Source organism: Leptonotus elevatus, chromosome 6, assembly GCF_054856555.1.
Source record: "Leptonotus elevatus isolate MCC_2025b chromosome 6, RoL_Lele_1.0, whole genome shotgun sequence".
NCBI classification, from domain to species: domain Eukaryota; kingdom Metazoa; phylum Chordata; class Actinopteri; order Syngnathiformes; family Syngnathidae; genus Leptonotus; species Leptonotus elevatus.
In genome coordinates, this window is record NC_141244.1 from 27598276 (window position 1) to 27614200 (window position 15925).

General features: G+C 52.2%; 1 protein-coding gene across 3 annotated transcripts; it reads left to right on the forward strand.

Moving 5' to 3' along the window:
- The first annotated feature begins 400 nt into the window (after positions 1-400).
- atp2c1 (ATPase secretory pathway Ca2+ transporting 1) lies at positions 401-14780 on the forward strand. 3 transcript variants are annotated; one of them, XM_086078649.1, is made up of 27 exons: positions 401-547; positions 3685-3792; positions 3858-3974; positions 5130-5219; positions 5293-5328; positions 5403-5464; positions 6528-6636; positions 6733-6888; positions 7129-7197; positions 7272-7347; positions 7433-7499; positions 7964-8088; positions 8175-8272; positions 8603-8698; positions 8770-8859; positions 9693-9797; positions 10487-10643; positions 10727-10897; positions 11376-11473; positions 11557-11607; positions 11705-11871; positions 11935-12003; positions 12528-12644; positions 13148-13295; positions 13376-13471; positions 13745-13886; positions 14037-14780. In XM_086078649.1, the coding sequence occupies exons 1-27, from the start codon at positions 524-526 to the stop codon at positions 14156-14158; spliced, it is 2766 nt and encodes a 921-aa protein (XP_085934775.1). In that variant the 5' UTR covers positions 401-523; the 3' UTR covers positions 14159-14780. The 3 variants fall into 3 exon arrangements, 2 of the variants coding, with proteins under 2 accessions (XP_085934775.1, XP_085934776.1); XM_086078650.1 differs by lacking the exon at positions 401-547 and adding an exon at positions 2875-3059; XR_015095382.1 differs by lacking the exon at positions 14037-14780 and having other exon boundaries at positions 11705-11869.
- The last annotated feature ends 1145 nt before the right edge of the window (positions 14781-15925 follow it).

Below are 15925 nucleotides of genomic sequence, written 5' to 3' on the forward strand. Positions count from 1 at the left end.
GTAAATAAGTTAGGTCAAGGTTCGTGTTTATCATACATTTATACAGTAAACACTGCCCAAAGTGCTGCACAATAAAAAAACAACAACACTATGATTAAAACAATGGGGAAGAAAAAATGAAAAGGAGACGTCCAGCTCAGCTCGCATACATTTAAAATACAGTAAACACTTTGTAGTAAATCAAATAAGTAGACTATCAATAAATTAAGAACACAAAACACGGCAGACACCATAAAACACTAAAACAATGCTCATTCTTATGCTGAGTCAAAAGCCAAACAATGAATAGACATGTGTTTTTTAAGACTTGTTTTAAAAGTGGATAGTAAGAAATAGGATAGAGACAGAAAAGCTATCCGTTCAAATCAAACAAATCGCCACCAAATGAAATGCGGAAGAACGGAAGTTGTTGCTCTTGTTTTAAAAGCGTGTCCGGAAGTGAAGTTCCGCCGTGTGACATGGTGGACGCGCAGATTACCGTCCGAGCTCGAAGGCTCCGCACCGCGGTGCGATTTGACGGAAAATGTTAAAGAAACGGGAGCTTCTGGTGAGTCCAACTTGCGTTCGGGTCGAGTTCGTTGGAGCAATTTGGACGACGCGGAAAGCAGGCAGGCGAGCTGACGCGCGTATCCGGCCGCGGCGCGAGGAAGGCGGAAGGACGCCGCGTTAGCTTCCCGCTGTTAGCATGTTGCTAACCGCCGGCCGCCATGGCGACGATGCTGGTGTGCCCGTCGGCCCGCAAACGGGATGAGTTGCTCGGGTAGCGGAAGGATTGCTCGCAGGCTGCTCGGCGTCGTCGGCGTTGAAGTGACGACAGCCGGCAGCCGACAGCCGGCAGGCGGCAGATGCGATCAGAGCTAGCCGGCTTAGAGGGGGAGCTTCTTAGCTTCTTGGCTTGCTTTTGGGTCACTAAAGCTAACCTTCATCCTCATTTTGACAGCCCCCCCCTTTCTTTTAATTTCCTGTCTGGACTGAACATACACCACAAGTCTTGTTCATTTGTCCGAGACGCCCTGGTTGTACTTTGCCTGATGGATGACGTATTATGTTTGTTGGTACAACCACCAACTAAACATTAGCACTAGAGAGATTTCCATCAAGTTGATTGCGTTTGGAATCGTTCCTCGTTCCTCGTTCCTCGTTCCTCGTTCCTCGTTCCTTAACCGGGACCAAAAGTTGTTACAAACTGGAGGTGTAATGGGCGAGGAGAACCGATACCAGGTATCGATATTGGGCCTTATTTCAAAATATCGTAACTATCGGTACTTGCGGCTGCCGATACCATTTTAACACCAGGAACTAGAAAGGAGAGACAATTGCCATTCATTTCATGCAATTTTAAGGAAACGTGAGAGATGTATGCGTCTTTCTTTATATTGTGACGACTCAAGGGTTGAGTACTTGTACTGATATCAGTGTAAAAAAAAACTGGTATTGAACACTCATCTGTGATTGGGTTAGGCAATAGATTCAATTTAAGGAAGAAATGGGTTTTATTAGAAAAATAGCATCTCAAATGACTTGAAATCAATTCAGCAAAAATGACTGTCGTTTTTATTAATGAGTTTTTCCTTTTGGACATGTTATTATTATTATAACGGCCTCCAACACAACATTTACTACATTGATTGCAACATCTGAGAAAGATAACCCAGTCTGTTTTCTCGGATGACTGGACAAATGAAAGATTTGCTGTTGACGGAAATTCTGAGGATCGACAAGTTCTCGAAACGAGGAATGGATTTTCAAAAGGGTCGCAATTAACTTGCTAATGATTTGAAGTGATTGATGCAATTGTGCATGCGAGCAGAACTGGCGGGATTCCCACCAGAGCTGAAGACTTTTTGCGTCTTCTTTTTTTCCTCTTGTTGTTGAACGTGTACTTAGCTGCTGATGTCTCAACAAAGGACTTCCCCTCCCCCAAATCAAAAAACAACACAAGCTAACTGCGGTTAAGAGCTACACAAACGTCTCCATTGTGTGTCCCAAAAGTGGCGAGCTGTCAAAGCATTTGCAAGTGCGACTGGTTCTACGGCATTATTGGCCGTCAGCCAGCCGTGAACGGCCGACACGCACGCAAACCGCCCTCGGGTGTTTGTTCGGTCGTCGCGGCGATGCCGCCTCCTGGCACCCGAGCAAAAACCCCACCTCGGTCGCCCCCACACTCTCAAAATATCCGTCACAATAAAAATGTCAGTACAGCACCCGATTCAGCAAATTCTCTGAATCCATTCACCTCCCGGCCAGCAGGGGGCGCATTGCATTGGCAACGTGTGGACGGACGTTCAACCTAACGATAACAAAATGGCCACCGAAGCTTGCATCAGCGCCTTTAACTTTGAAATTGGACGTTTTGGGTTCATTTGGAGTCCGGCATCAATAAAAAAGTAAAGTGCGGCCTTTAATTAGCCAATTCTTTGTGTCATCACAATTTGTAGAGGAACGAAATGCTTTTGGAGTCTTTAACTTTAGGACTTTGAATCAAGTCGAGGAATGCGATCCGTACTCGCTGTTGGCGGACAGTTAAGGGTGTCGCCCGCCTCTCGCTATCCCAACGTCAGCACGACGGCGACCCGTCACCAGGAGAAGCGGTCCGCTGTCCCCAGCCAGCGATGGCCCCGCCCACAGTGCCTTCCGACTGCTCTCGCTTTCATTCAACTTATCTTTTTTTTTTTTTTACATGTTGCACTTGCAAAATGTCAACGGCTGTTTCGCAAACCTGTTGAAAAGCATTTTCATCAATTCAATGTTGGATTTTGCATCATTCCAAATTTTGACACCAATATTTTCCCTCTTGCTGCAAATAAATATCGGCTAGCCGGTTTTCTTAATTATCAGTATTGGCACTGGGAAATTCTTTTAAATGTGTGTGTGTGTGTGTGTGTTGGGCGGAGCCGTTTTACTTGAAGAAAACATTGAAGGTAGGCGAGAAATAGCAGAAAGGTTGCGAGGGTTGCCGGTCACGGAGCTTATCGGCGGCAAACGGCGGCAAACTGCTTTGTTGGTCGTCGTCGTGACGTCCTCATGAAAAAGATGGCAACGCATGAGAAGTTCTCCCGGTAAGACTGAAAACTCACTGGATTTCGTCCACTCGGTCAAATTGGAGGATTAAAAAACAAAAAGCCAATTCCCTGCCGGCTTTCGTCCTCGTTTGGCCAAACTCGTGCGCCAAAGCCGACATTTGCGCCGCCCGATGGAACGCATCGATGGAACGCGCTGGCTGTCGGTCACGTGACATATCTGACACGGCCGCTGTTCGACTTGTGATTGGACGAGTTGGCGTGCGTAACCTCATTTTGTGGAGCGGACAACTCGTTGGATGTTTTTTGTTCTCCGGTCAAAGGTCATTCGATCAAATTTCAAGTGAAGAGGGAGTCGAACCGAGTTGTCACGTACGGCGGCCATTCGGAACGTCACGCTGTCATCAAAGTGTGTCTTGTTGATAAGTGACGATTTCCTACGGCCGAGTGACCCCAAAGAGATTTTGAGGGGAGCTCGGATGGTCGGCGCGTTGAAGCGGCGACCCAAGCGCGCTCGCCAATTGACACGATCGGCGAGGCTGCTACAAAATCATCACGAAGAACAGTGCGGAAAGAAAGCGTCTGCGGGAAAACAAACGGCGGCCATTATGTGCCGATCTGTCCCGCACATGACGATGTAGCAGCTGACATGTTTGTTTTGCAGTTTTCCCACACGGATGTCGAGTGCAGCGACGATGACATGATGGTTCCCGTGCTGAGCTCCAAAAAAGCCAGCGAGCTGCCCGTCAACGAGGTGGCGTGCGCCCTGCAGGTAGGACTCGCCGCGCGTCTCCGTGCTTCAAGTTGGCGGCGTGTGACCGCTGCGTGTGCGCGCAGGCTAACCTGCAGTCCGGCCTGGGCGAGGACGAGGTGTCTCGACGCCGCATTTACCACGGCTGGAACGAGTTTGACATCAGCGAGGACGAGCCACTATGGAGGAAGTACATGTCGCAGGTGCGCGCCAAACCGCGTGGGAGGGGGGCGTGGCTTCTTTCCACCTTTCGCATTTTCTCAACTTCAAATGTTTCCATCGAAATTGTCCTGTCAACAAACTTTGACAAATATCAACAAGATCATACAAAAATGAAAACAAATGCGCTAAAGCAGATGGAGTCAAACGAAATCCAGTTTAACAAATAATACAAACAAACAAATCAAGTGCTACAAAATGCAAAGTTCTTTGCAAGAAACCGCACACAAGACAAAAATAGTCAATAGAAAAACACAAGATCAACGCTAATCGTTTAAGTGTTTGTTTATCTTGGTTCTTGCGTAACGTTAAGCTCCAATTGAATTTATTGTTTTTATTTTTAATCCAAGAATGTGAACAGACACGATCCTTTTTTTTTTTCTTGTGAAGGTGTTAACTTTCTGTCGGGCTCCGATTTCTCCTCGATGTGGAGAGGAAAAAACAAAAAGTGTTCTTTGTGCAAGTCATGGCGGCTTAAGAATTGGCCATCGATCCTGCGCCCAGCTAGCGTAACGTGTCCGCTTGGCCGCCGCCCGCTCGGCTGTCCAAAGTCAACAAGTTGGTGCCTTGCAGACATTGTTGCCCTTTGACCTTCACTCTACATATTTGCTTCCACTGGCAAGATGTCCGCCCACTCAAGAGCCTCAGGCACTTTATTGGATTTCTTTATGGTTTTATTTTCATCATATCCCGTCGCTGGTTGACCCTTGACCTCTGCCTTCTGTCATCAAAGTGCGGCGTTGCCACGGCGGGTGCCTCGTCGCATCGTTTCCCTAATCTGGATTTCCCACGAGTCCGCTCCAAATTCCTTTCTAATGATTTTGGCCTCGGACGAGCGAATGGATTCCCAATCCAGCAGCCGAGTTGGGAATCGTCCCGATTTCCCGATCGCTTACTGCACGTGCGTGCGTGACGCTCAGCGTAGACGATCTTGATGTCAAAACGCACGAGGGGGTTTTGGGCCCGCTAGCATCACAGCAACAAAAAGACGATTTAGCACGTCGCACAAAAAAGTAGACGCGGCAACGCGATCGCACGACGTACGCAACAACGGCAGCTGAGCGAAATGCAGCCGAGAAGCAAAATGGAGAGCGCAGGTTTGAAGTTGTGCTGACGTGACGAATGATGCGCCCCCGCAGTTCAAAGATCCGCTCATCCTGCTGCTGCTGGCCTCCGCCGTCATCAGCGTCCTCATGCGGCAGTTTGACGACGCCATCAGCATCACCGTGGTACGACCCGCACCTGACTTTGACTGTTAGCGTTAGCGCTAGCGCTGACCGCCATGTCCGCGTCTCCCTACAGGCCATCATCATCGTGGTGACCGTGGCTTTTGTCCAGGTGAGTCACGCGCAAGATGTCAAGCAGGTGCATGCTGGGAATATTGACGGCTGCTCTTGCTTTTTATGCGGCAGGAGTATCGCTCGGAGAAGTCTCTGGAAGAGCTGGGAAAACTGGTCCCGCCGCAGTGCCACTGGTATGCTCGCACCTCCTCGCACTCGCGCACGTCGTGCTTGTTCTTGCAATTTCTGGAATGAGTTCCGCTGTGCCAGCAATCACTCCCTCGAAACTCGACGACATTCGATCGACCTCAACAGCTGGCAGGCGGGAATATATCGAAGCGTCGTCGTGACGAAAAGGCCGAGATTTCACGAGTTTCGAGACTTGCCTTCAAATCAACTCATGTTCATTTATGCCGTGTGAAAGAATTCTGGCGTCGCGGATCAATAAGCCACGCCCTCGACCCGTCAGCACGTCTTTGGCATCTTGTTGATGTTGTAAACGATGTGATCGGTGACCTCTCCTGTCAAAATCTTTCCAAAAGGGAAACGTTTTTGTTTCTATGGAACATTTCCAAAATGTCCGCCTGGCAGGATGCGGACATGAGGCGGTCCCAAACACAGAAACGTTGTTTATCGACAATATTGATCTCCCGCATGCAAATGTTGCAGAAGAACAAGCGGAGAAAAATGCAGGCAAATGGATCGAGTCGCCGGGGCTTTGATGGGCTTTCTGTGCACGCCATTTGCTGCGTTCCAAGAGGACGATGACGCCGTTTGTGGTTTGGGGTGCGACTCCAACTTGGAGCATAAATAGTGGGGCGAAGTGCGACTGGAAAACACTTGAATTCATCGACTTCATTGCTATTCCAAAGGAGCGAAAATATGAGGTCAGTACGAGACGAGTTGGGGTCCGCCCACATTATGATGAAAAGAAAAAAAAGAAAAGGTTTGTTGTTTGACATCAAAACTGCGCCTGCAACAATACTCACAAGTTCCGATGATCTCTGATCTGCAAACGACGAATACTGGACTTGAGTTGGGGACTTTTCTTGCTCACAATGACACGCGTGTCTTCTGGCAGAGCTCAGTGCTGCCCCCACGTTGTGGCACAACGCGGTATTGCATGGAAGGTGCGCAACTGCAAAGTGTGACTTGTGATGACGTTTGAATGTTGATGAAATGTTTGTAAGTGGCAGAAAAACGGTGTGATGTGATTTCCCGCCGCGCGCGCATGTTGACGGCTCTTGCTGCTTTCAGCGTCCGCCAAGGTCAGCTGCAGCACATGCTGGCCAGGGAACTGGTCCCGGGAGACACGGTGTGCCTGGCGGTGGGAGAGCGCGTGCCGGCTGACCTGCGCCTCTTCGAGGTGAGCGCGAGCGAAGGCGAGCGAGCGAGCGAGAGAGAGAGAGAGAGAGCGAGCGTGCCGGTGATGTGCTGACCCGCCGGCCCCCTGACGCCACAGGCCAGCGACCTGTCGGTGGACGAGTCCAGCCTGACGGGGGAGACGGCGCCCTGCTCCAAGTCCACGGCGCACCAGCCGCCCACCAACAACGGCGACATCGCTTCCCGCGCCAACGTCGCCTTCATGGGCACGCTGGTGCGCTGCGGCAAAGCCAAGGTACGGAAACGGACGGCCGGATCGACAGACGGACGCTGTCGTCGTCCCACAGAGTTGCCGCGGCAGAAATATTCGCACGTGCTCATTACGTATGCATCGTGTGTCTGATTGACACTTGAGAGCAATTGAAGACCTTCAAATAAGGAAATAATAATCAAGCGGTGGTCGCCATGTTACGGCGCATGCGGCCACGTGCGTTTGTGGTGACCTAATGGCGCTTTCGTTGTGGCCGCGCGGCAGGGGATCGTCATCGGAACGGGAGAGAACTCGGAGTTCGGCGAGGTCTTCAAGATGATGCAGGCGGAGGAGGTGCGTCTGCGCTGGCCGGCGCCGCGTCGCGCTCGCCGGCGCTGACTTCCCGTTTGCTTTGTGCGCGTCGGCAGGCTCCCAAGACGCCGCTGCAGAAGAGCATGGACCTGCTGGGCAAGCAGCTCTCGCTCTACTCCTTCGGCATCATCGGTCAGTCGCACGCCACGCCACGCGTGTGCCTGCGTTTGCGCGTGTGTGCGTGCGCGTCTTCACGTTGCCGCGTGTGCCTCCTCAGGGGTGATCATGCTGGTGGGCTGGCTGCAGGGCAAGAGGATCATGGACATGTTCACCATCGGCGTCAGGTAGCAACAACGCCGCCGCCGCCGCCGCTCATTTCATACGTCGCGTGCGCGATAACGAGGCCGCAGCCACGTTTGGCTTCTTTGAGTGGGAAGCCGAACCCGAAGCTATCGCGGGAAAGTGATTGGCCCGTCTGCTTTTCAGTGCAGACAAACCAGAAAAGAAAAAGTCCATCATGGCCTCAAAAGTCACTTTTTGTGGCTGTTGATGTCAAAACGCACGCGATTTGGCTTCTGATCAAGAAAATGGCGAGCGCCCAAATTCAACAAAGCTACTTTTCATTCTTTCCATTTTATTTGCAATTTGAAATGAGCAAGAAACTGCAGAAACGACGGCGCTCGCGTCATTTTTCCCGCGTCTGGCGCTCGAGAAGCTCGCGAGTTGAGATCTGGCCGCGACCAGCGGAACTTGCAAGTTGCCCGCCTCGCCGCCATTCCCGATGAAAGCCAACGTCTCTCGCCCGCAGTCTGGCGGTGGCGGCCATTCCCGAGGGTCTCCCCATCGTGGTGACGGTGACGCTGGCGCTCGGCGTCATGCGCATGGTCAAGAAGAGAGCCATCGTCAAGAAGCTTCCCATCGTCGAGACGCTGAGTACGTCCACGCCAAAGCGCGTCCACGCCAAAGCGCGTCCACGCCAAAGCGCGCGCGTGACCTCGTGTGTGTGCGTGTGCCGCCAGGCTGCTGTAACGTCATCTGCTCGGACAAGACGGGAACGCTGACCAAAAACGAGATGACCGTCACGCAGATGTTTACTTCGGACGGAACCCACGCCGAGGTACGCGCCGGCGTCTGAGGCGCCTCCCACTCGTTGTGCTTCTCCTTCAAGCGCGATCATGTGATGGGCTTAAGTGAAAATTCTCACAAGCGTTCCGAAAAAGGCGTCGACAAAGCTGGTTCGAGGCGACTTGTACGACTTTCGCTTTTCTTCCGTTTGTAATTCGAGGCCCAGCGACCGTCTTCACGAAACGTCTCGTTGGCGTCTCGGGAAGACGTTGACTGATTGGAACCGGCGCAAAGCCGTTCCTCAAGCGCAAACGTACTCGACGGTCTCGTTTGAGACGCGCACTCGAACCCAAACCAATTCTTGCTTTGTGTTGCGGTCCAGGTGACGGGCGTCGGTTACAACGGCAGCGGAGAGGTTTTAGCCGACGGGGAAATTGTCCACGGCTTCTCTCACCCGTCCTTCAGCAAGATTGTGGAGGTGAGTGAATCATTAAAAAAACTATATATATATATATTAGGGATGGCTGATTGTTGACTTGTGCTTGTCAGGTGGGCTGCGTGTGCAACGACTCGGTCATCAGGAACGGGACTCTGCTGGGCCGACCCACGGAGGGCGCGCTCATGGCCCTCGCCATGAAGGTAGGACGACGCGGCGGCCCGATCGCCACCGTCGACCTTTTCATGCTGCGGAACCCACAAAGCCCTCAGAATCCCAGAAACGCAAATCAGACTTGAATTCATTCTGCGAGCGCGCTCGTAACTCAAGACTCACGACAAATAGCACTCTAAACTTTGCGTTCCAAAATACATACAGGAAGTCATAAGATATTATCACTTCTTTTTTTTTGCTTCAATTCGGTGGACATTGTGCTGCTCGTTTTCGCCACCTGGGGGCAGAATACAGATGCATTATTCAGGCATAAAATGAGATTCTCTGTAAGGAGGAGACATTTTCTTTTTTCTTATTTTTGCAGAATACACCAGGAAATCTTGCTGAGCCTTTTTGTCTTTGTTTTGTGTTTACACAACTTGAAGGCCTTTTTTATTTTTTTATTTTTTAAATGAAAGGTCCATTTGCCGAACCGCTGCTCATTGGCACCACACAGTGCTCATATTTCAACTTTTTGCCCGCAAAGCAAAAATGTTTTTCAGGTCTTTGACACAATACTAACTCATTTGAAAATTCATAACTTTATACAAAATCTTGTGTAAACACAAAAGAAGTGTGAAATATGAACAAAAAGTTAGCAACGTAGCAGGAGCACGAAAAAGAGCCATAAAATAGCCGAATTGGCTCCTCCCACGTCAGGAATGGTTGGCTCGTTGCTCTGACTCGAGTCGTCAGTCAAATGTGAAGGCGACTCGATGCGTGTTAGGCGCGCCCGCTGCGCCGCCACGATGACGGCTGAGCGTGTCGCTCGCCATCCTGTGACGGTCGTCTGCTCTTCTGGTTTGTGGCGTTCCGACCGCAGATGGGCCTGGACGGCGTTCAGCAGGAGTACGCGCGCCTGGAGGAGCTTCCCTTCACCTCCGACAAGAAGTGGATGGCGGTGCGCTGCCTTCGCCGCACGCAGCAGGTGCGTAACGCCGCCGCTGATGGCGCATGAGGCGAAACGTGTCACTCAGAGAAACCATGTGAAACTTTTGGGATTGCTTTTGAGCCTCGTGGATCGAAGAAGCGAATGGAATCGTGCAACAGCTTCAAAACGGACCAAACTAAATTGACAGCAAGAAAATCCTGCGTCGTGATCAAACGTCTGCCGTTCGCATGGCTCGCTGCGGAGAGATTCCGTAGAATGAATCTCAACAACGTGGGAACGACTCCCTCCGACTCCCTCCGACTCCCGCCGACTCCCTCCGACTCCCGGGACCCGTTAGTTGCGCATTGATTGAAATCATATCCTGTCGAAGTCGCGCTGATTGAACGCCACTTGAAGTGAGGACGCCAAACGGATTCAGGTCCAAAAACACAAAGTATCCCTTTAAGTGTAGTTGACTCTACTTTTTCACGTTTTTTCTTATCTTGATTAGGTAAGAAAAAATCACAAGTATTTTTATTGTGATGCGCTTGCCAGCCATGTTTTTTCTTTGTTTCCTCCTTTGGCTGACAACCGAAGAACGTTTGTGACTGTTGAAGGTTGCCGACCGTCGGCGTCCTTTTTGGTGCATTTGCGTGTGATCGTCTTGATGGCGTCGCACCTTTCTTGAGTGTCGTCATTGTGTGGCAGCTGGCGCTGTTTGTGACGTGTTGGCGGCGGCGTTTCAGGACAAGGCGGGCGTGCTGTTCGTGAAGGGCGCGTACGAGCAGGTGATTCGCTTCTGCAGCTCCTACAACAGCCGCGGGAGCGCATTTCCTCTCAGCCAGCAGCAGGTGGAGCTCTACCAGCAGCACATCAGCTACATGGGCGCCGCCGGCCTCCGAGGTCCGCACGCCAACGCCGACGCCACGCGGGCAGCCGCGCCTGCTCACCTCACCCGCCACGTCTCTCTCTCTCTCTCTCCTCAGTGCTGGCGTTTGCTTCCGGCGACCAGATGGGAACGTTGACCTTCCTGGGGGTGGTGGGCATCATCGACCCGCCCAGGTCGGGGGTGAAAGAGGCGGTGGGCACGCTCATCAGCTCGGGCGTCGCCATCAAGATGATCACCGGCGACTCGCAGGAGACGGCCGCCTCCATAGGTCAGACGCTCGCGTGTCATGGCTCGCCGCCGTCCGCAAATGTTGAAACTGTGTATTGACGGCGTTTTTCAAAAGCGATCGGTGATGTCCTGCGTAGCAATCGCTCGCTCGCTCGCTGTCAAAACGAGGCTCGCGATGGCCCAAACGTGCGTTTCAGGACGTTTTCTTTCTTTGACATTTTGCACCAACGTGGCTTCTTTTCGAGTTGCTGATTCTGCCGTCTGTCGATCGCAAAATAAGAAGCGAAGAAGCCGTTTGGACTGAAGTTCAAACGACCTGAACAACTTTTCACTTTCATCGGTGGACGACTGACGAGCAAACGGGCGCCAATCGGGCCAAAGCGCCAATCGGTCACATGCGCGTGGAGAAGAACAAAACAAAAGCAAACACGAGAACAAAAGAAGTGCGTCTCGAAGTGATCATGTGACCTGAGCCTTTCTCAACTTGTGTGTGCGTGCGTGCGTGCGTGCGTGTGCAGCCCGGCGTCTGGGCCTGTGGTCCAAAGGAGGCCAATGTTTGTCGGGGGAGGAGGTGGACCGCATGGACCTGCAGCAGCTCTCACAAATTGCCCCCCGAGTAAGACGCACACGCGTGTAACACCTGACACAAGGGGGCGCCACTGAGCACGTCTTCTGCCGTGTGTGTGCGTGCGTGCGCAGGTCTCCGTCTTCTACCGGACCAGCCCCAGACACAAGCTCAAGATCGTCAAGGTGAACACACAGCAAAAGTCACACACGCAAACACGGCGCGTTCGACGCACAAAGACACGCCATGAAGCGTCAGCGTTGGCTTTTGTGCGCACGCCAGTCGCTGCAGAACATGGGCGCGGTGGTGGCCATGACGGGCGACGGCGTCAACGACGCGGTGGCGCTGAAGGCGGCCGACATCGGCGTGGCCATGGGCCGCACCGGAACCGACGTGTGCAAGGAGGCCGCCGACATGATCCTGGTGGACGACGACTTCAACACCATCGTGTGAGTTGCTCGCAGACGCCGCTCGGGAGGAGGCGCTCACGCGCGTCTGCGTGTCGTCTGCAGGTCCGCCATCGAGGAGGGGAAAGCCATCTACAACAACATCAAGAACTTTGTACGCTTTCAACTCAGCACGTGAGTCAAATACACGCCATCTTGTTTGTTGTAGTAGAAATGCACGAATTGCTTTGGAAGACGCTCTAAAATTCATCAAGTGGCGAAAGTTGACATCACAGCGAGGCCGACATTCGCTCGTTTTTTTATGATTTCTTCAAAAATCCTCCCAACAAATCAATTGACAAAAGGAGGTCGTCTGCTGACGTAAATGAAGCCGCCGCCTTTTCTCATCAATAATCTTGAATTTTGCACCGCTTGACGGAAGCTTTTAGTGTCGCCATTTTTTGGGAATGGATGATTTGAAGGGAAACTTCCTTTAAGCCGAGGGCCAATTCCTTTTATGGAGAAGGGGCGGGCCTTGAGTGCAGACGAACGCCTTTGAGAGCGTTTCACGAAAACGTGCCTCAAGCTGAAAAGCGCCAGCACCTTGCGTCGAAAGGTGAACGCGGTCCGACGCTGAAGCATCCTGGGAAAGCGTAAATGAAGATGTTAAGTTGCGTTGGAAGTTTGCGTTCCCGTGACGTCCGCCACGCCCCCTACAGGAGCATCGCGGCGCTGACGCTCATCTCCCTGGCGACGCTGATGAACTTCCCCAACCCGCTGAACGCCATGCAGATCCTGTGGATCAACATCATCATGGACGGGCCGCCCGCGCAGAGGTAACTCGAGGTCACAGACGCCCTTCGAACCCAACCAACAATGACTGCAAACGTCGAAGCCCAACATTAGAATCCTTTTGCAGGCTTCAAACCCTAATTGGACACCCGAATCCTTTTTCAAAAAATTCAGATTGTCCTCAAACCCAACTAGAAAACCGAAGCCGTTATTTGAAAGCCAACCCTCGTCTCATACCGTAAGCCAGCGTTTCTCGACCCCCGGTCCTCGAGTACCCCTATCCAGCCCGTTTTCCATGTCTCCCACATCCAACACGGGTGTTTCAAGCGATCAGAGAATCGGCAAGCTCTGCGTGAAGCCAGATAACGATCCTCAGCCGTGTTGGCCGAGGGGGACGTGGAAAACGGGCCGGATAGGGGTACTCGAGGACCGGGGTCGAGAACCGGGGCCCCTAAGCAAGCCTTGAAAGCCTCCTTTGAATTTGGAACGAAGCGCTCACGTGCGTGCGTGTGTGTGCGTGCGTGCGCGTGTGTGTGTGCGTGTTCAGTCTGGGCATGGAGCCGGTGGACCGCGAGGTGATCCTGAAGCCGCCTCGCAACGTCGCCGACAGCATCATCACGCGAGGCCTCATCGTCAAAGTGCTGGTGTCGGCCTTCATCATCGTCTGCGGCACGCTCTTTGTCTTCTGGAGAGAGGTGGCGACCCTTGACCCTCGACCCTTGACCCCGCCCCGCCGTCGGCCCTCCTGGTCCTCATCTTGTTTTGTGCCTTTCAGCTGCAGGACAATGAGATCACGCCCCGAGACACCACCATGACCTTCACCTGCTTCGTCTTCTTCGACATGTTCAACGCGCTCAGCTCGCGCTCGCAGGTGAACCCAAAACAAACAAAAAGCTCGTCGTCAGGTTTGTCCTGCAAATTGTCCAATTTCATGTTTTCCCCCAAAAGTGTTTGATGAAGTGCACAATTTGAGATGCCGTCGCGAGAAACGTCAACATTTGCAGGCAGTCGAGAACGAGCAAAGTCAATCCAACGCTTTCTGCTGCTCGCCATCATTTTGCTGCCTCCATCTTTGATATCATATATTTGCTGACGTCCAATGACAAACGTGCGTGCGTGCGTGCGTGTGCGTGCGTGTGCGCAGACACGCATGGTGCACGAGATGGGCTTGTGCAGCAACCGCACCTTCTGCCTGGCCGTGCTGGCGTCCATCATGGGCCAGCTGCTGGTCATCTACTTCCCGCCGCTGCAGCGCATCTTCCAGACCGAAAGCCTCAGCTTGTCCGGTGAGCAACGGCAGCCATTTGCAAAATCCTGCGAAGCGAGGAAGAAAGCGATCTTGCGCCATTGATGGCGCCAAAGCGTTTGTTATCCAATCAACCGATGCGCCGATTGTGAGCAAATGAAGTTGAGCAGGTTGCTGTGATGTTTGTCAGACCTTCTGTTCCTGGCGGCGCTGACGTCGTCCGTGTGCGTCGTGTCGGAGGCCATCAAGAAAGCCGAGCGCTGGCGACGCGTTCCCGGGAAGGCGCCCGGCGACTGCTTCCATCAGGTATGACGCAAAGGCCCGACCCGCAGAAGGACAAGATGGCCGAAAACCACCCACCCCCCATTGGCCGAGTTCCTGCTCTCTGCCGCCGCCGCCCCCACGCAGGAAGTGACCTCATCGTGGCGTCGCGACCGCTTGGATGTTGCCGAGCTTGACTTTTGAGCTCTCGGCGCGGACGTCGTTGACGCCGCCCACGAGGATGTCGGACAGGTGACGGAGATTTTGGCCGAAAGGCATTCCATGAATCGTTTCAGCGCGTCTACAAATGGAGACGCACGTCAAGTTATTGGGTTGGATGAATTTGGACAAAACATGGCCGACCGCGTTGACAATCGCGCACGCCTCCTCGGCTCCTCCATCAATCAAATGATCCCGAACCACGGCCGAGTGCTTTTTTCCTGAAATACAAGACATCGAGTTCGAATCCGCAAGCGTCCTGCAGTCCACTCGCGGCGCGTCACGGAAGGCGCAGCCGGCGGCCGTTAGCATGTCGCGGCGAACACGCGAAGGTGTGGCCAGCGGGTGTCGTCGGGTCCAAACGGCCGCATTCCTTCTCGGAGCGCTCGGCATCCACTTTTCCAAAGCGGTCTTTGGAAAAGCGTCTTTTTGTTCCAAACGGACTTGGGGGGGGGGGGGGGGGGGGCTTTTAATCAACCCTTTAATCGGCCAATCGGTGGAGGAAGCAAAGATTGAAGGACCACGCGTGCAAAATCAACTTGTTTTTAAAGGACTCTTTCTTTTGTTATTGTCACGCACACCAAAAAAAAAAAGGTTGCCTGATGAGATGAAGATGGAATCCAAACTTCTCGCTTTCAGATTTGGTGTGTTTTCAGCGTTTTCTTTTTTCCTTCTTGAAGCCCATCAAGGCAATTGTAGGGATTGTCAAGCGTCCGCTGGGGCTCCTGTTTTAAATACTACTGATTTGTGTTCAAAGTGTGCAGAGGAAATAAAATGCAAACTTTTTTCTGTATGCTTTGTTGACGGCTTCACGTGTTCCTTTTCACCGGATGCGACGTCTCGCACATTTTCCGCCGTTGCGCAAACAAGCCGAGCAGGTCAAAGGTCAAAAGTCATCTTCTACATTTGGTGAAGGTTTTTATTAGATTAACGGAAAATGATAGAAACACAATTGACAAGAAATGTAAACTGATATCAAATCAGCAAATTAGGCTCCTCTTTTGTTTCCCGACTTGCAAGAGGATCAGATCAGGATCAGATCAGGATCGAGGCTCGCTTCCGTTTTTTCATTTCCAATTTTAAACCTGAAACTGGCGTTCAATGGCGGCAGCAACATCGCCTCCTCGTGGACGGAGGAGGAAAGGCTGAAGGTTTGTCACAAAAACATGGCGCCACAAACGCACATTGGAAACTCGCAGGCAGAATTGAGAACTTCAAAGTCGTAAAAACGTGCACACAAATGAAACTCCTGAAAATCCGCGAATATGTTTGTGGATCTGAAAAACGTAAACAATCACCAATGTTTTGGTGTGACTCATTTTGGGACCTCGCTCTCTCTCTTCCCATCGGCCGTGCGTGCGTGCGTGTGTACGTGCGTGTCCAAGCGCGTTAAGGGGTCGCGCTCACATGAGCCACCGCCAAGTTCGCTTCCGGCCACGCAGCACAACGAAGCCGCACATCCAATTTCTCCTCGTCAGGCTTGCGAAATTCGCCACTTTCAAGCAAGCTCGTGACATCACGACCTTTCAAAGTTCACATTGTACGCTTTGTACGGGAAGCGAAGGTCGAACGAGCGCCGCAGGGAGCAAAACGCAAACC